At 46.3% G+C, this 22,552-nt stretch overlaps 1 protein-coding gene across 2 annotated transcripts in view; it reads left to right on the top strand.

Annotated features, from left to right (window-relative positions):
* SLC12A4 (solute carrier family 12 member 4) overlaps window positions 1-22,552 on the top strand; it is a 425,396-nt gene that overhangs the window by 88,190 nt on the left and 314,654 nt on the right. For both annotated transcript variants that reach the window (XM_069216265.1, XM_069216266.1), the window contains exon 2: window positions 19,585-19,679. In XM_069216265.1, coding sequence (XP_069072366.1) covers window positions 19,585-19,679 — 95 coding nt within the window. The remainder of the gene's footprint in view (window positions 1-19,584; window positions 19,680-22,552) is intronic.

Genomic DNA, 22,552 nt, shown 5'->3' with positions numbered 1-22,552 from the left:
GTGCAGTTTAGACCCACGGTGTAGTAAAATCCAGAGAAGAATGATTTATAAAGATGCAAATCTGAGATGAAATTCACTCTATGTAATTTAACCTGTAATTTATTCAAATTTCATCTCCCATTTATTCAAATTTAACCCCAATTTACTTTTTGTGGTCCTGGGAGAAGATACAACGGTTAGAGCTACTGACTTTGGAGCTGGGCAACCAGGTTCGAGTCTCGGCGTCGGCTCAACATCCTGTGATTCTGCGCAAATTACTTTATCTCCCCGTGCCAACAAATATGAATATGCCCTTGTGTAATCTCAAGTGACCATGGAAAGCGCTCCAATACCTGGTTCACTCTTTAAAAAAGTGCATAATATATATATATATATATATATACTGAAATGCTAACATTAAAAAAATGCTGCTCTGTCAGTGAGTTCTTGCCACACAGACTCGCAGATAAAAAACGTTGTTATAGTGTCTCCCTCTCACTTGCACAACCATTTCCGGTTTTAAACTAAAAGCAACAGTGGTCTGTTTTACACACTTTAGAGTTGTATTATACCTACCAGTGATTCTAAAAGCTCTTTTCACCAGCACCGTGCAAGTTATTTTCAGCTGCTGTATTGTTGGATTTCTTTCTCTTCGCCTATGTTCTCACTTTGAGATTTGTAAACATGGACAGAACCTGCTGCTTTGTGCAAGCATGATACCTTCATCTGTCACAAGATGCAAGAGTGTTGCATTGGTATGCTCTGCCAGTGTTTTAATAGGTACTATTGCAGCACAGGAAAAGAGGGCACGTTTGACATTGCCAAACTTGTACTTTTCCTAAAGAACTTAACCTTAAAATATTACTTGCTAGTCCTATTTGATTAGAAGTATCGTAAGATGGTTTAGTGGTAGTACACTTGAAGGTTCTGCTAGGAAAGTAGAAAGTTCAAGCCTGACTTGCACCAGCTCTGGTTCGGTATTTTTCTACCATGGCCCACCGCTTTATCTACCTTGCCTCCAGAATACTGATTAACCTCAGTGGAAATCTGATACAAAGCTAAAGAATAAGATAATTTAATGGAATGCCTGCCATTTATCACCATTACATCTCATCATATGTTTAAGCAGTACTTTCTAGGAACACTCAAGATGGAACTTAACTACGGAAAATATGTCTTACCTGCTGTAGATCTTAAGTGAGAAGAAACAAAAAGTAGCCTTATGGATTGGCATTGGGATCTCATGTTATCAGGTTTTGGGTATGTAGTGGTCATTGTATATACTTATGGCATTGTAGCATACTTATGCAAAGCAAATGTCTTCTATAGTGGAGGAATACCAGTTCAGTGCTTGATGGAAGAGTCCACTTTGAACTAAACACTTCCCAGAAGGCTTTTGCATTAACATTTTGAAAGGGGCACTGCAATAGTAGAACCGTTTTTAAAAGTCTAGATTCACTTTCGAGAACAGGGTGCCCAGTAGGTGGAGTGGGGGAAGATTAGTATACATTTTTGGGTCTTGCCTAACACCGCACATGCTCTGTTTCCTAAAAGACATTTTGTTCGCTTGCAGTCGGCTTAGAGGCTCCCCATTAACCACCATTGGTTGACTTCATTGACGTTCTCATTTGCTTGCTTCCTATTCATTAGCTCCCAAAGGCTTTGACCCTCAAACCCCCCCTCTTGTCTGAGATTCCCCAGCCCCTCCCACCCATCCTCCTTAGTCCATAGTGTTTCCCCAGACCAGACCACACAACCTCCCTCCATGGTCAGTGTTTCTTCTGCCCCTCCCACCCACCTTCCATTATCCATGTGTTTCTCTAGTCCCGCTCACTCACCTTCCGTACACCTTATGTTTCTCCATCCCCTTCCACATGCCTTTGTCGTCTTGCTGCCCCATCCCCCTCCTTTTACCTACCCTCCGTTGTCTGCTCGCTACTCCATCATCTGTTGTCTGCTTGGTGCCTCATCCCCACCCTCCCATCCACCCTCTATTGTCTGCCTTACTTCCCCATCCCCTCTGCCCACCGTCCTTTGTCTGCTTGCTTCTCCATCCACTCTCCATTGTTTGTTTGCTGCCCCAGTCCCCTCCCACCCACCATCCATTGTTGGCCTGCTGTCTCATTTCACCTATTATTTAATTCATTATAAATAGCATATTTTCCTGTGGCAGGAAATCTTTTATTTCTTTTATGAAGTGGTCCTAGAAGAAAATCAGAAAAGTTCAAGTTTTCAATAATGGCAGAAAATAGTTTTTCACAGCTGAAAGACTAGAGTGCTATAGCCATCTTTGGCATTGCTTACTTACACTATACATGGTAATTACTGCAGGTGTTTGTGTATTATACAGTGGATCAGGATGATTGAATTTAAGTTTCAGAGTGCCAAAGCTTTAAAAGGAAATTGGGTGGAACTATAGGTTCCATTCTGTAGCACATCAATAATGTCCAATTCAGAAATATTTGATTGAAATTGCTGAACAGGGTCAGGTTGACGTTTGGAATAGAAGGTTTCTTTAAGTCCTTCATTGCTCTGAATCCCAGACAAATAAGTCTGCAGGATAGTTTTGTTGAGAGAGGTCATTTCTTTTGGTACGCTACAGGTTCAATATAAGGCTTCTTTGCCTTGGAACTGCCAAAATTTGGTTCCACAAATGATTTTTTCCATCAGCATTCGCTTTCCAATATGTGTATGTTTGAATTTGTTTGTATTTGTTTATTTCTCTAGGATAGCTAGTCCTATTTATGAAATATTGTGCATAATGGTGATAGCTCATTTCTTTGTAACTTGCTTAGTTTAAATAGGGATCTTCATTATCCAAAGTAACATATGACTGTAAATCAGACATTTTCTTAACAGTCTCAATGTCCCAATCATCTGAAATAGAAACGGGTATTATAACATAATCAATTGAAACTTTTATCACATAAGGCAATTGCATTGTCTCAGTGGGCCCTATTATCTGATATGGAACCTTTTCCCAGGCTATGCCCTCAGGCAAAGGATACGCTTTAATGTTCTCAGCAGGAAGTCCTCTTCGGACTCTGTGGGATGAGGAGTATGGTTGCAGTTCAAGAACCACAGGTGAAGCAATTGTTCTTGCAGGGACGTAGTGCCCATTCATTAGAAGTAGAAAGAGGAGTATTGTTGATGACCTCATTATGAGATGAAAAGCTCCCAAAATGATCCAGGCTTAGGACCACTGAGTAATCAAATACTTGTCATGAAACCACTGACCAGCACAAAACAGTCTCTTGCGATGAGTGGCTGTAAATGATGTTGAAAAGTCTCCTGTGAAATTTCTAGTCATTTTCCCAATCGTTGGTCTCTTGAGACTCTTGAAAGGGTACCAGTTCAAATTATGTAGCGTCAGGTATAATTTCATAGTAAACCATTGAATTGCGTTGGACATTAGCCACTATCATATTGGCAGCATCAGTTGTCTTTCTTGCATTCAAGGTGCTGCATAGAGTGTTAGGCTCAGTTATCCCAGGCTGGGAACTTGAGCTAGGATGGGGTATTTAGACTTGGGAGAGGGTCAGAGGCACTACTCTGAATCCTTCTTGGCATCTGCAGTGGACGGCAATAGAGGACTGGCCATATAATGCTTCTTGACATGATTGATAGACAACTGTCTGTTTGTCCTTGAGTCAGGCAGAATAAACAGTTCTGTTTTCTTTTACCCCAATTGCAGTGATAAGTGGTCTATAAGATGTTTCAAAAGCTTTCTTGGTGTGGGTTTTCTGAAGAACTAGATCCCCAACCTTGGGAGCCCACTGTCAGCAGCAGTTATAACCTCCTCTTCACAGGTGGCGGTGTCAGAGTGGTGTGTGTTAGACGGCTTGTCTCTAAATTCCTGGATACTCTGTAAAACATTCAAATGGTTCTCCAAGCCACCGTTCCAGAATTATCTAATTGAGGCACATACATATGAACTTTGAAGAGAATCTCATTTTGAGTGCGTCTTCCCAATATTTGTCTGTGCAAGTTATTTAATACTCTCTGAACTCCATACAGATTATAGTACAAACCAAGACCTGAACCAAGACCTGAACTTAGCACTCTAGCAGTCAAAGCTTGTTTATTAGTGCCATTGGCCCTCTCTACAGCGCCATTCTATTCTGCTTTGAATTGGTTGCTGAATTACAGAAAACCACCAGAGCAGACATTGAATTCCTGTAAGTCTTAGAGGTGAACACAGGACTGATATCTGAGTGAACTGAATGAACTGCCCCCATTGACACTGCAAATTCTTTTGCGTTTGCATTATTCTGTGGCCAAATCAATAGAAATCAAGAACATGAATCAATAGCTACCAATATGTACTTATATTGATTAGTTGAATGGAAGGGAGCAATGTGGTCCAAATAATTTACACGGAAAGAGAGATTTGAAATCATGAGGGGAGTTGGTGAGCATCTTTATACAGTGGAGGGTTTGATTTGTTGACAAATGTTGCACTGTCTGACATAGTTCCTACTCAGTTTATATAAACTAGGCCACCAATAGTGTTCCAGCATGTGCGGAAGCCAACCCCTCACGCGCCTCTTTGATTAAATGTATTCTAGGCAGACTATTTGGTATTATTCTGTCTCCCACTCCTGGTATCATAACTACAGGAATGTTATCTGAGTTAAGGGTTTAGGGGTATTTGGGAGGAAAACCTGCAGAAAGTTTCCCAGCTTGCTTTGTTGCATGTATGGCTGTTAAAATATCATCTGTGATTTTCATTTGAGGTCTGGTAAAGAATGCTACTTTGCCACTAGGTCAGCAGCACAGTTCCTTTTAGCCTGAATGCCACCACTCTGCTGGCCTAAAGTGTGCCTCACATGGACCAATGAAAGCTTGTTTTGTAAGACAGCTTCCTTTCCCCAGAGCTGTTCATTCTTTAAAGGTTTTCCCTTTCAATCTCTAACTCTGCAAATCGACATTGTAGCCTTGCAAACAGAAAGCTGAGTTTGACACAATGACTGTGACAGAAAAAGATCTTAACTGGGTGGTAATAGACAAACTGTTTATTCCAAAAACAGTCAAGGACTTGAAGACCTTTTTGTTCAGACAGGAACAAAGATGGGTGCATAGATTAAATAGCAGTGACAGGAGCTTGAATGATGTGATCCCCTGGCATTATCTTAATTAACTCCTATAGTCGTCATTTTAGGTCTGTAAAGAAAAAAGATAATATGCATTACTTCTCAGGACTGAATTACCCTGGAAATATGAGAATATTCAGAAGGAATAGGAGACTGTTTCAATCTTCCTAAGAAGAAAGGAGAAGAAGTGTCTCAGTGTGCTATAAACAAATGTGAAAGGCTTCCAGAACTTTCCCATTTGGGAGGTCTTGGGAATGTTAACAAAACCGAGATTAGGTGTGTAGAAAAGTGCCCACTTTCTTGGCATGGGTACCCTCATTTTCTGCCTGTTGTCAGAGTGCTTGACTGTGTTCACTGGGATCCTGTTTACCAGGACCCCAAGTGATTATGCTCTCTACTCTAAATTTGGTTGCTAGTAACCTTTTCTTCCCACAATTGGCATACTGGTCCCCCGATATAAGTCCCTAGTATATGGTACCTAGGTACCTAGGGCATTGGGGTTCCATGGGATCCATATGGGCTGCAGCAATTATTCTGCCACCCATAGGGAACCCCATGCAAAGGGTTCTGTGGGCCTGCCATTGTAGTCTGTGTTCGCTACAGGTCACTGCACCAGGTCACTGTAAGACACCCCTATAGTAGGCTCTCTCAGCCCAGAGGGCAGGGTGCAGGTACCTGTAGCAGAGGTGCCCCCACAAACTCCAGCCCCATTTTACTGGACTTTGTGAGCGCAGGGACGCCATTTTATAATGGTAACTCTGAATTTGGGCATGTTTGGTATCAAACATGTCAGAATCATACCTCAATACTGTTGCAAGTATGGGAAGTATGATTCCATGCACTCTGGGGGCTCCTTAGAGGACCCCCAGCATTACTACCACCAGTCTTACAGGGTTTTCCGGGCAGTGCAGCTCCTGCACCCCCTCAGACAGGTTTCTGCCCTCCTGTTGCTTGATCTTATCAAGTACAGGAATGCAAAACAAAGGATTTCCGTAGGGAGAGGGAGATAACACCCTCTCCCTTTGGAAATGGGTGTGACTGGCTTGGGAGAAGTAGCCTCCCCAAGCCACTGGTTGCTTTGAAGGGCTTATTTGGTGCCCTCTGTGCATAAACCAGTCCACACCGTTTCAGGGACCCTCAGTCCCTGCTCTGGCACGAACTGGACAATGGAAAGGGGAGTGACTACTTCCCTATCCATCACCACCCTAGGGGTGGTGCCCAGAGCTCCTCCAGAGGGGCCCTGGGTTCTGCCATCTTGATTCCAAGGTTGGCAGCAGGAACTCCGGGAGCATTTGATTGGGCAGGCCAGGCATGTGACATCAGAGGCACCCTCTGATAGGTATTTACCTCATTAGGTGACCAAGCCCCCTCTTTGGGCTATATAACGTCTTCCTATGGGGTAGGTCCTCAGCTTTTACCTCATAAACAGTTCCTAAACCTTGAAGACACAGAGGACCAGTGTGACTTCATGTGGCACAGGGTGAACATGTGTTTTGAATGACATATGCTTGAGCGTGCTTGGTTCTTGGATATGACAGTGGTTTCTTCAACATACTGAAGGTGAAGCTATTTAAGCCCTTGACAATCTTAATGCAGTAGATAAGCTTTTAGCCTATATGTAAAGTGTCATGGTATCTTCTAGCACAACATGCCAACATCATAAACTACATGATTGATGCACATATGTGGGAGTGGAAATAGTGATGGTATTGGATTTGCATTTATGAACAACAGTAAGCCAGAACACCTGCATCAACTGCTAATTTGTAGAGTACAAGTCGGACACTAGCTTGTTTACTACAATTTTTCTTCTGGATTATGTTCAAAACACATAGGGGGTCATTCTGACCCCGGCGGTAATTACCGCCATGGCGGAGGTTGGCGGTAGCACCGCCAACAGGCCGGCGGTGCTCCGCCGGGCATTCTGACCGCGGCGGTACAGCCGCGGCCAGAAGCGGAAAGCCGGCGGTGTACCGCCGACTTTCCGCTGCCCGTCAGAATCCTCCATGGCGGCGGAGCGCGCTCCGCCGCCATGGGGATTCTGACACCCCCTACCGCCATCCTGTTCATGGCGGTTCTCCCGCCAGGAACAGGATGGCGGTAGGGGGTGCCGCGGGGCCCCTGGGGGCCCCTGCCGTGCCCATGCCAATGGCATGGGCATGGCAGGGGCCCCCGTAAGAGGGCCCCACAAAGTATTTCAGTGTCTGCCTAGCAGACACTGAAATACGCGACGGGTGCAACTGCACCCGTCGCACCTTCCCACTCCGCCGGCTCAATTCTGAGCCGGCATCCTAGTGGGAAGGTTGATTTGCCCTGGGCTGGCGGGCGGTCTTTTGGCGGCCGCCCGCCAGCCCAGGGCAAATCTCAGAATCACCGCCGCGGTCTTTTGGCCGCGGTGCGGTGTTCTGACGGCGGTACCTTGGCGGACGGCCTCCGCCGTCCGCCAAGGTCAGAATGACCCCCTTAGTCCCAAAACTTTTATGCAGTGACTTGTTGAGGTTTTGGGGCACACATGATGTGGTGTTGCTTTCAATTGATGTTTCACATTTGTTAAGTGTACGCACTGCAACCGAGCCCTTCAGCATGGGTAGTGTATGCAATAATGTGTTTGCCTAACATGCGTGGTGCAAGGGTGGGCAATAAAGAACACTGTTAATTCACATTTGCTTGCTTTGTATTTGTTGGCTTTATTTGTTTTATGCTGTCCAGCATGTCTTTGTCCCTCCTGTTATGCATCAAATCAAATCAAATCATTAACATTTATAAAGCGCGCTACTCACCCGTGCGGGTCTCAAGGCGCTAGGGGAAAGGGGGGGGGGGTTACTGCTGCTCGAAAAGCCAGGTTTTTAAGAGTGTCCGGAATGCGGAGTGGTCCTGGGTGGTCCTGAGGCTGGTGGGGAGGGAGTTCCAGGTCTTGGCTGCCAGGAAGGAGAAAGACCTCCCACCCGCCGTAGAGCGGCGGATGCGAGGGACGGCAGCGAGCGCGAGGCCAGAGGAACGGAGGAGGCGGGTGGGGACGTAGAAGCTGAGGCGTCGGTTGAGGTATTCCGGTCCCTTGTTGTGGAGGGCTTTGTGTGCGTGGGTGAGAAGTCGAAAGGTGATCCTTTTGCTGACTGGGAGCCAATGCAGGTGTCTCAGGTGTGCGGAGATGTGGCTGTTGCGGGGTACGTCGAGGATGAGGCGGGCCGAGGCGTTTTGAATGCGTTGCAGGTGATTTTGGAGTTTGGTGGTGGTCCCAGCGTAGAGGGTGTTGCCGTAGTCCAGGAGGCTCGTGACGAGGGCGTGGGTCACGGTTTTTCTAGTGTCGGCGGGGATCCAGCGGAAGATCTTGCGGAGCATGCGGAGGGTGAGGAAGCAGGCGGATGACACGGCGTTGACTTGCTTGGTCATGGTGAGAAGGGGGTCCAAGATGAAGCCGAGGTTGCGGGCGTGGTCTGTGGGGGTCGGTGCGGTGCCGAGGGCCGTGGGCCACCAGGAGTCGTCCCAGGCGGACGGGGTGTTGCCGAGGATGAGGACTTCCGTTTTGTCAGAGTTCAGCTTTAGGCGGCTGAGCCTCATCCAATCTGCGACGTCCTTCATACCCTCTTGTAGGTTGGTCTTGGCGCTGGCGGGGTCCTTGGTGAGGGAGAGTATAAGTTGGGTGTCGTCGGCATAGGAGGTGATGATGATGTCGTGCTTGCGTACGATGTTGGCGAGGGGGCTCATGTAGACATTGAAGAGTGTCGGGCTGAGCGATGAGCCTTGAGGTACGCCGCAGATGATCTCGGTGGGGTCTGAGCGAAACGGTGGGAGGTAAACTCTTTGGGAACGGTTTGAGAGGAAGGAGGCGATCCAGTCTAGGGCCTGACCTTGGATCCCGGTGGAGCAGAGGCGGGTGATTAGGGTGCGGTGACAGACGGTGTCGAAGGCCGCCGAGAGGTCGAGGAGGATGAGGGCGACTGTTTCACCGTTGTCCATCAGGGTTCTGATGTCGTCTGTGACTGAGATGAGGGCGGTTTCCGTGCTGTGGTTGGTTCGGAATCCGGTTTGTGAAGGGTCGAGCAGGTTGTTGTTTTCCAGGAATGTGGTCAGCTGTTTGTTGACGGTCTTCTCTATTACCTTGGCTGGGAAAGGCAGGAGAGAGATGGGGCGGATGTTTTTCAGGTCGCTCGGGTCAGTCGTAGGTTTCTTTAGGAGGGCGTTGACTTCGGCGTGTTTCCAGCATTCGGGGAAGGTAGCAGAAGAAAAAGAAGAGTTGATGACGGCCTGGAGGTGCGGGGCGATGATGTCGTCGGCTTTATTAAAGATGAAGTGAGGGCAGGGGTCCGAAGGGGCGCCGGAGTGGATAGAGTTCATGATGGATTTGGTTTCTTCAGTGTTGATGTGGGTCCAGTAGTTGAGGTCGCTGATCTTGCGGTGGAAGAAGGTGGCGAGGGATTCGCACAAATCCTGTGAGGGCGTGACGGCGTTTGCGTTGGGGTTGGAGAACTCCTTGACGATGCTGAAAAGTTCTCTGCTGTTGTGGTTGTTTTTGTCCAGTCTGGTGAAAAAAGTTCCTTTTGGCAGCGCGGATCAGGTGGTGGTGTTCGCGGGTAGCGTTCTTGAGGGCGGTCATGTTGTCAGCGGTGTGGTCCTTGCGCCAGGCCTTCTCGAGGGTGCGACAAGTTTTCTTTGATTCTTTGAGGGTGTCAGAGAACCAGAGAGGTTTTTTGGTGTTGATCTGTCGATGCGTGCGTTTGAGGGGAGCAAGGTTGTCTGCACAGTTGGAGATCCAGTTTGTGAGGCTGAGGGCTGCGTCGTTGGGGTCGGTGGTGAGGGTGGGTTGGTTGGCGGTGAGTGCGGAGAGGAGTTGCTCTTCGGGGATCTTGTTCCACTGTCGACGAGGGATGGGTTGAGTGCGGAGGTGGCGGGTTTCGCATCGGAATGTGAAGTGGACACAGCTGTGGTCGGTCCAGTGTAGAGCGGAGGTGTGGCTGAAGAAGATGTGTTTGCTGGCGGAGAAGATAGGGTCGAGCGTGTGTCCGGCGATGTGGGTGGCGGCGTTCACCAGTTGCTTGAGGCCGAGGTTGGCGAGGTTGTCGAGCAGGGCGGTGGTGTTGGGGTCGTTGTTCTGTTCCAGATGGAAGTTGAGGTCGCCTAGGAGGATGTAGTCCGGCGAGGGCGTGCGGGGAGATGAAGTCGGCGATGGCGTCGCTGAAAGGGGCGCGCGGTCCGGGGGGGACGGTAGACGAGGGATCCTCTGAGGGTGGTCCTGGGGTCGGTGCGAATTTGAAAATGCAGATGTTCAGCGGCGAGAGGGGTGTCTTCGGTGGAGGTGGTGATGCTGATGGAGTCTTTGAAGACGATGGCGATGCCTCCTCTTACTTGGTTGGTGCGGTCTTTTCTGGAGATCTTGTAGCCTTCGGGGATGGCAGTGGCGATGTCTGGAGCTGATGAGGCGTTCATCCAGGTTTCCGTGATGAAGGCGACGTCCGGAGCTATGGAGTCCAGGAGGTCCCAGAGTTCAACGGAGTGCTTGTGGACAGAGCGAGCGTTGACCAGGATGCACTTGAGGTGGTTGATGGCTCGTGGGCTGGTGGTTGTGGTAGTTGCGTGGTGGAAGATGCGTTTGCAGGAGTTACAGGCGAAGGGTCCATGGGTGCGCTTGGGGTGGGCTTGGAAGCAGGTGTTGGAGCGCCCGGGGTTGAGGGCGTGGAGGGTGGTGGGGTCGTAGCGGGTCAGCGGGGTAGGGGAGGGCTGGGGACCAGGAGTCGTGGCGCTGGGCACGGGCCAGGCGCGGACGGGCGCAGATGGGATTGCCTCTGGCGCGCCAGCGGCGCGCCCGCTGCGCACTCACGCAGCGGCCGCCATAAGAGGGAGGAAGGGGGGAGGGGTCAGCTGGGGGCGAATGGGAGCTGGGGGGCGGGGGCGTGCAGGAGGTCGCGGCGGGAAAGCGCGAGGGAGGGGGGGGGACAGGTAGAGTGAGAAGAGCTGGGGGAGGGGGGCTTAAGGGTGGAGGGGGGTGAGTGTTAGAGTTTTAGGAGAATAGGGAGATAGATAGGAGTAGGGTTGAAAAGATAGGGGAGGGGGGGTGGTAGAGGTGGGTAAGGGTGAGAGGTAGAGTGAGAGGATAGGGAGATATGTAACAGAGGGGGTGTCGGGATGGGGGGAGAGATAGGGAAATAGATAGATGGAGAGATAGGTGGAGAGATAGAAAAATAGGTAGATAGGAGGAGGGGGTGAGTGAGGGAGTTAGGTGGAGAGATAGGTAGAGGAGTGAGGGTGGCAGGTAGCGAAAGGGTAGATGTGGGTGATAGTGAGAGATAGGTGGAGAGATAGAGGGGGGTGAGGCAGGAGCAGGAGGGCAGAGACAGGGGCGGGAAGAGACAGGAGTCGGAGAGGACCGAAGAACAGAAGAAGCGAAGAACACAGAAGACCGGAAGAACACAAAAGAACCGAAGAACACAGAAGAACAGAAGAGAAGAACACAGAAGACCGGAAGAACACAGAAGACCGGAAGAACACAGAAGAACAGAAGAGAAGAACACAGAGGACCGGAAGAACACAGAAGAACAGAAAAACACAGAAGAACAGAAGAGAAGAACACTGAGGACCAGAAGATCCGAAGAACACAGAAGAACATAAGAGAAGAACACAGAAGCCCGGAAGAACACAGAAGAACAGAAGAGAAGAACACAGAGGACCGGAAGAACACAGAAGAACAGAAGAGAAGAACACAGAGGACCGGAAGAACACAGAAGAACCTAAGAACACAGAAGAACAGAAGAGAAGAACACAGAAGACCGGAAGAACACAGAAGACCGGAAGAACACAGAAGAACAGAAGAGAAGAACACAGAGGACCGGAAGAACACAGAAGAACCTAAGAACACAGAAGAACAGAAGACCGGAAGAACACAGAAGACCGGAAGAACACAGAAGACCGGAAGAACACAGAAGACCGGAAGAACACAGAAGAACAGAAGAACACAGAAGAACAGAAGAGAAGAACACCGAGGACCTGAAGAACACAGAAGAACAGAACAGAAGAACAGAACAGAAGAACAGAACAGAAGAACAGAACAGAAGAACAGAACACAAGAACAGAACAGAACAGAACAGAAGAACAGAACAGAAGAACAGAACAGAAGAAGATGCAGGGGACGAAGAAGCAGAAGAGCAGACGAACAGAAGATCAACAAAGAAGATACAGAAGACGAAGAGCAGAGGCAGAAGACCACAGAGCAAGATGAGGAAGAAGAGAGGCGACAGGAGAGGCTGAGGAGCACACAGAAGAAGAGAGAAGACGGGGAGAAGAAGAGTGCAGAAGAAGATTGCAGAGGAGGAGCGAGGAGGAAGAGACAGAGAGGAGGAAAGAAGCAGGAGCAGGAGAGAGGGTGAGTAGCGCGGGGCAGGGCGAGGGGCTGCCAGGTGGGGGGTACTTACTGTGAGGTGGGTCTCAGGAACTCAGGAACCTGGAGGAGCTGCAGTGGCAGGGGGAGCGACCTACCCTTGGGTCAAGCATAACCTGTTTACCACCTCTCTGACTTGCTTATTGTATTTTTCCAAAAGTGCTTGCTTTCTGGGAACTCTTTTTATGTTTCACCCGCACAGCACTTGCACTGTGGCGAAATCCTTTGTATTTGGGGGAAAAAAAAATCTGACAAGGTGCTTACAAGCCCACCCACAGTCTTCCCATCACTTACCATTGGTTGGCTTCTCCGGTCACTCTCCTTTCCTGGTTTGTCAGTGGTGGTGCTTCCTCTCTTTTCCTTTGGGCTTCGGCTGTTCTCTGGGGCTTGGACTAAGTACTCCTTCCGGTTGGCAATCAGTGGCTGGCAGCCAGTGTTCTTCCATTGGCCAGGTGCTTCTGAGGTACTTCTGTTTTTACTTTATTCTCAGCCATCTGTGCATCTGCAACATTGTCATTTGTCCTAGTCCTCATCTCCCTTGTGCTGCTTTACTCACCCCATCCACTCCCACATATTTCAGCATAACCCACACTCCTCTGAGTCCATTTCTTCTCCCTAGACTTACTCAACTCTATCTGCTTTTTATCCATAAGTGCACCCCACCCTGTCACCACCCCCATTCATGCAGCCGGAGAGAGGAGGCCATACTGTGTGCCAACGGCAGTCACTGTATTTATTTTTAACATACTTTAATGATTTGCAATCTCTCAGAAATAAATACAATATGAAAAGCCCCCGCTTTCTGCATCATGTTGTCATTTTCAGCTTTGACGCACCTAGTCAGTCCACTCCCATGTCTTGGTGTCAGGATCTCTTTTCCATTACAAACCTTCAACCACCTGTGTGTGTTTGTGACTCTAAAACAGACAATTGCTTATCACCTACAGGAACAGAAAAAAAACTCTACAGAAGTGGACATCTGTCTATTGGCTACAGTGGAGCTCAGCAGAGCTCCACGACATCTGGCTGCAGCCCAGCTTGGTCATGGCCTTCTTATGGGGTTTCATACAGTTTAAGGAATTTTTGAACCCTCACTCCCTCGTAGATCTGTCTTCACCTTCTCCGGTCCTTCGTTCTAACCAAAGCAGCTGCTAACTAGCAAAGAAAATGCGTTGTGTCACCGACCGAGGCGAGGAATGTGAAAGGTAACTTAATCAGTAGAGGACTGGGTGCAGAATAGAAAACTGCAGCTGAGTGTGAGGCTGCAGTTATATCACCACTGGAGGCTAAATCATGTCTGCGGTGCCCTGATCGAGTTAGGGGCACCTCTGTGTCCAAGAGTGCCAGCACACAGCCCGCCCCCCTCGAGCCATATTCTTACTTTTATATAGCACCGTCAACCACCTAAATTGCCTTTTTGGAGCACTGTAATTATCGAAGATTACTTTTACCAGCTGCAATATTTTTCATATTAGAGATCTAGGAAAGATTATTAACACACAGAGGTCAACAAGGTGCTTAAGTCTCTGAGTTATCTACCTGCATCCATATCTTTATAGCTACCCAGTTTAATTTCGTTTTTTGTATCACATTTGTTGCATATTCAAAGACGAAGTAAAATCTTGTGCTCTGTCTTACCAGGGAGCCTGGTGTTTATTTCTATTTTCTGACTACAAAGTAGGAGGGTTTATGTAACAGTCTTACTGGGTTCTGTGGGCTGTTTTTTTCCAGCACACATCAAAATATAATACCAGTAAATGAACTGTACAAACAGTTCAGAATATATCAGAATTATGAAAAAACACATTAACTGTAAAAGTGTGGCGGAAACCAATATTTTGTTATTGACTGAAACAATACACTAGATGATGACATTTCCACACATTATCATTTGTGTACTGTATAGTTTTATCAATAAATATCTGTGCAAACATAATAGTAATTTAAATTAAAATGTGTTGTCTGTAATGGTGGTGCACAACCATACCATGCCTTCTCAACTATTCCACTCCACTGTACTCCATGACACACTGTCTCTCCACTGTATGACACTGTACTCCACTCTGTGCCACTCTATGCCCCTTCACTCCCTGATACTCCACTCAACTGTGATACTCCATTCTATGACACTCTACTCCACTAATCCACTCTGTGGCACTCCACTCTATTCCACCCCACTATATGCTACTGTGCTCCGCTCTACTCCAACACTCTATTCCACTTCACTCCACTTTACGCCACACCATTCTCTATTCCACTCAACGACACTACTCCAGACACTATTCTACTCTAATCCACTCCACCTCCAACATTATTCCACTCCATTCTATGCCACTCCACTCCACGATCCTCCACTTTATTCCGTGCCACTCCATTGTACCCGGTGCAACTCCACACTACTCTATGCCATTCACTCTACTCCACACTGACACTTTACTCAACTCTCCTCTATGCCACTGACTTTTAGCCATGCTGAACAGCAATTACACTGGTGTACTACATGGCTAAACCACATTGGCAAAGCCAGTAGCTCTTGCATTGGCGAGACCTATTGTCTTTGCCAGTGCTTGTTTCTGTTTTGCTTGAGCACTCCACAAAAGAGCATATGTTTTCCTGCGATCACCCTTTTGTGCTTCACCCCGCTCCACATTGATCTCTCTTGACCCCGTGCTTCTATTGTGTTTGCTTTCTTGTACTTCTCCCTCTCACCATCTGTGTGCTGTTTTTCCTCTCCCCTTCCATATCCCCCCTACTTTCCAACATTTGCAGCCCTTTTACTTCTGTTTTAAATTGATGCCTTTATGATAATAAAAATACCTTTTTATATACTATGGTGGTGTTCACCTTCTTGGATTGGTAAATATAAAATTTAAGTAAATGGCATCTGCGTTCTTCTGCAGTGGAATGGCACAACTCGCACTACACGTTTTTTTAATGATGGCTGGTTAGCATCCTGTTGGTGCACCGCACAAACAAAAGCAATTGGCAAAAACAATTGATGCCAAAGGCAAGACCTAGGGGCTTTTCCAATGCCTGTTTCATTCAGTGATGCAGAAAATTCAGTCTGGATTTAGAAATGAAGAAGATTATCTTATATACCCCCTGATCGCTACACATGAATTTTGGCAGATCCTTTGCTCCTAAGACCAATAAAGCCCCTGCTTCCTAGGTTCAGAGCAAGGCAACCCCTTCATAGCAGTATCTTTAGTCAATCGTGTCTCCCTAGAGAGTCTAAGTAGAGTTGGGGGTTGGGGAGGTGGCAGGGGTTATTTAGGGGGCTTCACACTGTGTGCTTTTGCTGAATGTATGTCGCAACAACGCATGCTGGAACCATGCATGCCTGAACAACGCGGTCGGAACAACGACCGGGTTGTTACCACTAATACCTTTACCAGGAATGCCTTAACAATGATTTTCCGTTGTAAAGGCATTCCTGGAAAAGGCATTAGTGAATGGCATGCATGGTTCCAGCATGCGACCCCCCCCCCCCTCTGCCCCACTCCTAAAAATTACCGTGACCCCCCACCAGCACCCCTAAAACCAGCCCAACCCCCCCACCTGCCCCTAAAATTACCCCACCTCACCCCTAAAACCACCCCAACCCCAAAAACTAAAAATACCCCAACCCCCCACCCCGCCCCTAAAACTAAAAATAACCCCCCCACCCCTGCTCCTAAAACTAAAAATACCCGACCCCCCACTCCACCCCTAAAACTAAAAATACCCCACCCCACCCCTGAAACTAAAAATGTCCCGACCCACCCACCCCCTAAAACGTAAAATACCCCGACCCCCCCCCCTCTCCAGCCCCTAAACTAAAAATACCCTGACCCCGCCCCTAAACCACCCCCGCCGCTGCCCCTAAAACAGCCCCAGTCCCATCCCACTTACCTGATCACATCGTCGTCCTCACCCAACACCCTTCTTCTGTGCCTTCACCATGCATGTGCGTGGTTCAGCACTTGCGTGGTTAAGTCACTGAACAAGGAAGTTGTGGTTAACCAAAGCGTTGTTCCGCTTTCGTTGTACACGACTTTGTTGTTCGGGAGTTGTGGTTGAGGCTGCTTCCCCCTTTTGCTATCTTAGTGACCGATAGAAGAATCCTACTCTTGTTACCACAGAAAGTCTGGCAACTAGTCTGTCTAAAAGCTTGGAAACTCGAATAGAATTATATCATGTTATTATTCGGTTGTCAAAATGCAGAGAATTGAATACTCAGACTTACCAACTTCTGTGAGGAGGAGGCTTTGATTGAATTGGGTCAATATGGACTAAGCTAGCATCTATAATAATAGGGGCTGAACTTTCTCATTATTTCTATAAATACATTTTTCTGCTTCACCTGATTTGCAGACTATAATTTCATGACTAGGAAAGTTGTACTGTGCCACGTTGACTTTTGGAATGTTTTTCATTGGGAGAGGAAGGCGAGACAACTGTAGGAGAGGCAGACACTGACCACTTTTGATGCTATGTTTTACTCTAGTATTGAGGGTTATTTCTGCATTCAACAGCATCATGAGTCTTAGCATCCGGAATGGGGTGTGACTCTTTTCACTATAAACATTGCTACCAAATGTTGGTTTATAACGTGCGTGGGAGGGGTGAAACGTGCCTGCTTTTCAGTACTGTTAAAGAGAGGTAGACCGCTTTCTTTTTCAACGAATTGGACATGGTTGGAAGCAAGGAATTTTTAGCATTGGAACTATGCCCATTTACGCAGGCGGATCCCTAAGTTGAATGACTTTTGACAGTTGTTTAATGAGTTTTACCCAAGCAATTCCCTGTCAAGAAATAGCCCTGAGGAGTGCTATCAAAGGAAAAACAAGCATTTGCAATACAACGGGTCTCGCGTTTGCTTGATTTATAGCTGTTAGCGTTGTAAATTCCTAACTGGACTTTTCTTGGCACATAAATTAAACATGAAAAGTAAAACAGTTGGCATAAGCAAGTCAATTCAAAGCGCCACAGTCGCCATGAGCATGAGAGTTATTAGCTCCCTGCCTGAATGTCTAGAAATGACATCGGCTGGGGTGAAAGGCAAACAGAAACCAGAGGAGGGGCCATCACACACTGTAACAGGTGGGAATGTGATGTAGTGTGATTGTCAACACAAATGTTCACTTAGTGAAATTGCCATGGAGTGAACTCAGCACACAAAGGAGGGACATTTCACAAAATGCACCAATAAAAATGAAGCATTTAAGACGAGCACACCAAAAAAGGAATGGCAAGAGGGGGCATGGTTAAAAGCCCAATAAATTAATAAATATAGGTGTTCAAGTACCAACGCCATGCTTGAAGGCATTGAAAATATCAACATTTATATATAGAAAATGGGACAAAGTAGTGGTCTGAGTATGTTCAGTGGCCTTGGTGATTACACTGGACTGCGTATATCCTGGAGTCTTCCACTCACTGTTCCAATTTTCCTGTATGTAATAGTGCATTAGGCCAGTTGGTGTCAATATTATCCGGTGTTGAGAGAGAATATCTGAATCAGAAATATTGTTAAATTTCTCTAGGTAAGCAACGTTTTACTATACATAACTCAACATAAATGTACCTCAACTGTGTGTGTGTGTGTGTATGTATATATGTGTGCATATATATATATAATGTGTTATAAAGCAGAAAAAAATATCCAAGGCAAAGGCCTTTGCAAGTTGAGGAATTTTTTCCTTTAAAAGACTGTTATAGCCTTGAGTAAATAAATCGGTGGGTGTTTGGAGTGCCGTAGTTTGGATATTTTTTGCTGCTTTATAATTATTAACGGGTCGTGCACCCGTAAACGTGCACTGGCTTCGTTTCCCTCGGTCATCTTAACAGCAGGAACTTTACTTTGTGTATGTGTGTGTGTGTATGTATATATATATATATGTGTATATATATATATATATATATATATCTTCAAGGTATGTAGATGTGGAGTTGAGTAATAAATCTATACTTACCTAATTGCACTTACCTTGTCGATATTTTAGTCCTTGATATTTTTTACATGATATTCTGTTCACACAATATTTTTGTCTCTGAAATTCTGTGAGTGATCCCATTATTCTAGAAAGACAGTCCCCCCCCCGTCCCTAGCCATCTTAAAGTTTCTTATAAATTATGATGATTTATGTAGCTTTATATCGACATTAGTATGGCCTATTGGTGTTGCCTGATTCTGGTATCTTGACTCCTGGATCTCAAGCATTCAGTCGCACACCGGAATCTGCTTCATGTTTGAGTAGGATCAACAGCGTGGGTGCAGTTGTTATAACATGCATGGGTTTGGCTTGAGGTTCTGTTGAGAGTGTGGAGCTGGAGATCTTTTTAGGTAGGTGCCATCTAAGTTATTAGGATGTGCATTTCCTTAAGATGTGTGTGTATGTCTTGTGGGGGAATGGAGGCAAAACACCTTAATATACTTAGAGTAATCCTAAGTAGGGGAAGTAAAATTCTTTGACTAGGATGGCTAAAGAAATGCAGGTTTCTCTAGTCTCCACAAATTGTTGACGTTCTTCTTTACGTTCTTCATAGGTACTGCAAATGCTCTGCGCATTATGGATCTTTGCCTGCACATTGACACAATTATAATGTAATTAGGAGCATCAGAAAGGGAGGAAGAATGTCTGGATGCAAAGAGGTGGGATCTGAGGCTGGAATAGGGGAGCAGCCATGAGCACAGGTTACAGCATTGCTCCCCTTGAGTAATTGCTAGTTTATCATAATGGTAAGTCAGCTGAGGATTTAAGAATGGACCCCAACATAGCGATTCTTTTCTGAGGATGAGAGAGGACAGATGTCACACATTGGACTCTATGCACAACAAAAGGGGAAGGGTGGATAAATTCACTGATCTGGGCTTTTATACCAAGTATCTCCGAGAGGGAAGTGTTCTTGTTATTCTCTCCCAAGTATTGTGAGATGTCAATTGCCTCAGGCTCTAATGTACCACATAGCACTGTGGTGCCATCAGGAGCCACAAATCCAAATATCCATCAGTGCACCATTGTGAGATAACACATACCATGCGAATTCGAATGTGAACGCTGTAAGTAAATAGTGGCGAGCGTCATATAAATTTTTATATTCTAAACAAATTCAGTATTTCATTATGAAATATGCTTACAACACGCATCTTCCTTTGTGCAGGTCATGGCAACCACAAGGAGAACAGTCCTTTCCTCAACAATTCTGAAGCTGCCAAGAGAGAAGACTACTATGATCGGAACCTGGCCTTATTTGAGGTACTTTTCTTGTTCTATATAATGTGATTGGTGTTTTTATGCCGTCCTTGGAACGGAAGTATTAATGTGCTCCTCTTTTCCGCCCCATATGTTAACTGGTTGGTAATACCCAGAGCGAAGAGGAATTGCAGGAACCTCGTCGCAGGTGTGCAGGAGAAAGATCTGAGCAATTTGTTTTGCCACTCTCCCAACTGTTTCCGGTGGGTGGTCATTGGCCCTCTGAAAAGAACTTAGGGCCAGATGTAGCAAAGGGTTTTACCCATTTTGTGTCTATGGGAAAATGTGTTCGTACATATGGCCCTTAAACCTATGTTGCACTATTGTTTGCCACCTGTGCTCCACACCTGATAGGATGGCCTCATTAACTACACCCCTGGGCATGATAGTGCCCTCAAGCAAAACACTAGAGGTGAAGGACCCTATAGGAGCAACAAAAGGCGATGCTTCTCCTATGTGGTGAATGCTCCTATCACTCCAGACTGCTATAATGTTGTTTGGGATTTCATATTGAATATGAACTGCTAACATGCAGTGTTTAGCTAATGGGGATGTTGTGGCTTTCCGAACATTACATGCAGGCTAACATTAGTGGAAGTGTTGTTTTTGCACAAAATCCACACATTTTGCCAGATTTTCTAGAGTGCTACTGTTATGTCATGTCCCTTTTGGGGATATTATGTCTAAATCATCAGGAGGCAGGAAAAGGACGATGCATTGCAAACTCCTCAGAATAAACTTCAAGCAATGTGTAGTTTAAACAGTAGTTCTACATGATGTGTATAGGTAAATAATGTTTTGAACAAGTTGGATCAGAATTGGAAATAAATAGTGAACTTTGTCTCTGACAATTCTGAAATTGGTCCATATGTCAGACTTTTAATTTCTGGTTAGTACTGCTGCACGAATCAACATAGAAACGAACTGCGGGTGGAAATCTGAGGCTCATGCAGGAATTGTCCAGGTCTGTGCTGAGCTCTTTCAACACGCATGTCTTTTTGAGCATTTTCCAAAGGAGCTACCACTACCAAACGTTTATGATTTCACTATACAATAAAAAAAATTGTTTTTATCGTCAAGTACCTTCTGCCTCCGTCCAGCAAGCTACAGCTACTGTGCAGGTAGCAGAAGTAGCCTTGAAGCCACCTTGTTTAAAAACAGAGGGAATTGGCTTTCTGAAGTCTCAGAAGTGCATAGATGGCAAATGAATGCTGAAGCTGTGTTTTTGATCATACCCTGACATATATCTCTAAATATCTCTGCAGGGCAATAAATCTCTTAAGCTGATGACAGAATTTCAACAGAAGAGGGCACTGTACAAAATATGTGCGCAATTGTGTTGGCAGTGAAATTTGTGGATGACCAAGAGTAGAGACCCTTATTGAACTACAAACATATTTGTGATGCCTGAAAACAGTAAGGGCCAGATGTAGCAACGAATTTGCAACTCGCAAACGGCGAAAATCGCCGTTTGCGAGTCGCAAATGCGTCTATGGTATGTAGAAATGCATTTTGCGAGTCGGAACCGACTCGCAAAATGCATTTCCGAGTCGCAAATAGGAAGGGGTGTTCCCTTCCTATTTGCGAGTCGCAGTGGTATGCAATTCCATTTGCGACCGCTTATCCACTTAAAGTGGATGGTAACCCACTCGCAAACGGGAAGGGGTCCCCATGGGACCCCTTCCCCTTTGTGACTGGACCCAAAAATATTTTTTCAGAGCAGGCAGTGGTCCAAGGGACCACTACCTGCCCTGAAAAAATCCGAAACAAAAGTTTTCGTTTTTTTTTTCTAAGTGCAGCTCGTTTTCCTTTAAGGAAAACGGGCTACACTTTTGAAAAAAAAACAGCGAACTGACCCTTTGAATCCACTTCTTTGCCCTCAGTACAAGGAGGGGAGGTCCAGTCTAATGATATGACATGATATGATTTTTATAAAGCACACTGTCACTCCTTAAGAAGCATCTTGGCCCTGTGGAAAACAGAAGAAGGCTAGAGACAACAGGTGGGTCCCTAACATACAGAATCAATGAAAAACATACTGCCTTTGAAATTCCAAAGATCAAAGTTATCAACTGCTTTCAGTAGATCTCTTCCGACTTGAGAGATCGCAGCACCAAATGGACATTATTCCAGGCCTTTGATCCCAGGACTGCAAAAGACTTTCCTCCCATTGATTTACATCCAGTGGTCGGAATCTTGATATGTTTTACAGGTAAAGACCTAAGCAGACGGGAGGAGGTGTAGTACATGACTCTTCTATAAAATATACATTATAAAGAGGATTTTAACACACAATTCTTTTATGCATGGGCAACCAATGTAGGGCTCTCATGGCGTCCGATGCTGAAGAGCGGCAGGGAAAGTTCAAGACCAATCAAGCTGTCGCATGTTGGACCGTCTGTAATTTTAGAATAGTTTGCTTAGCTGAACCAGCATACAGACTATTGTAGTAATCTAATCTAAAGGATTGCCACTGCAACTGTTTTCCTAACCTCAAGAGGAAGAAAACCAAAAATGTTTAAGAGCAGTGGTTCCCAACCTGTGGTCCGGAGACCCCTGGGGGTCCGCGAATCCTCCTCAGGGGGTCCGCGACTTCTTAGAAAATTAAATAATATTAACAGATTAGGTTCCCTGCTATCAGTAAACACTCAGTGGGGGGTCCCTGGATTCCAGTAAAGTTTCATTGGGGGTCCCCGGCTCCAGTAATGATGAAGTGGGGGTCCACAGAAGTCAAAAGGTTGGGAACCACTGTTTAAGAGATTTGATGAGGCTGAAACTTGTACGGCTGATGCTTGTGGCTCAAAAGACAGGATGTTATCAAATTTGACTCTGCGGTTCTTTGCCTCCTGGACTGCAGGTGGCAGGAGGTATGGGAG

The sequence above is a fragment of the Pleurodeles waltl genome, chromosome 12 (genome assembly GCF_031143425.1).
Source record: "Pleurodeles waltl isolate 20211129_DDA chromosome 12, aPleWal1.hap1.20221129, whole genome shotgun sequence".
Lineage (NCBI taxonomy): Eukaryota > Metazoa > Chordata > Amphibia > Caudata > Salamandridae > Pleurodeles > Pleurodeles waltl.
Note: the sequence above shows the minus strand (reverse complement) of the source record. Positions and strands in the feature narration are given on the sequence as shown.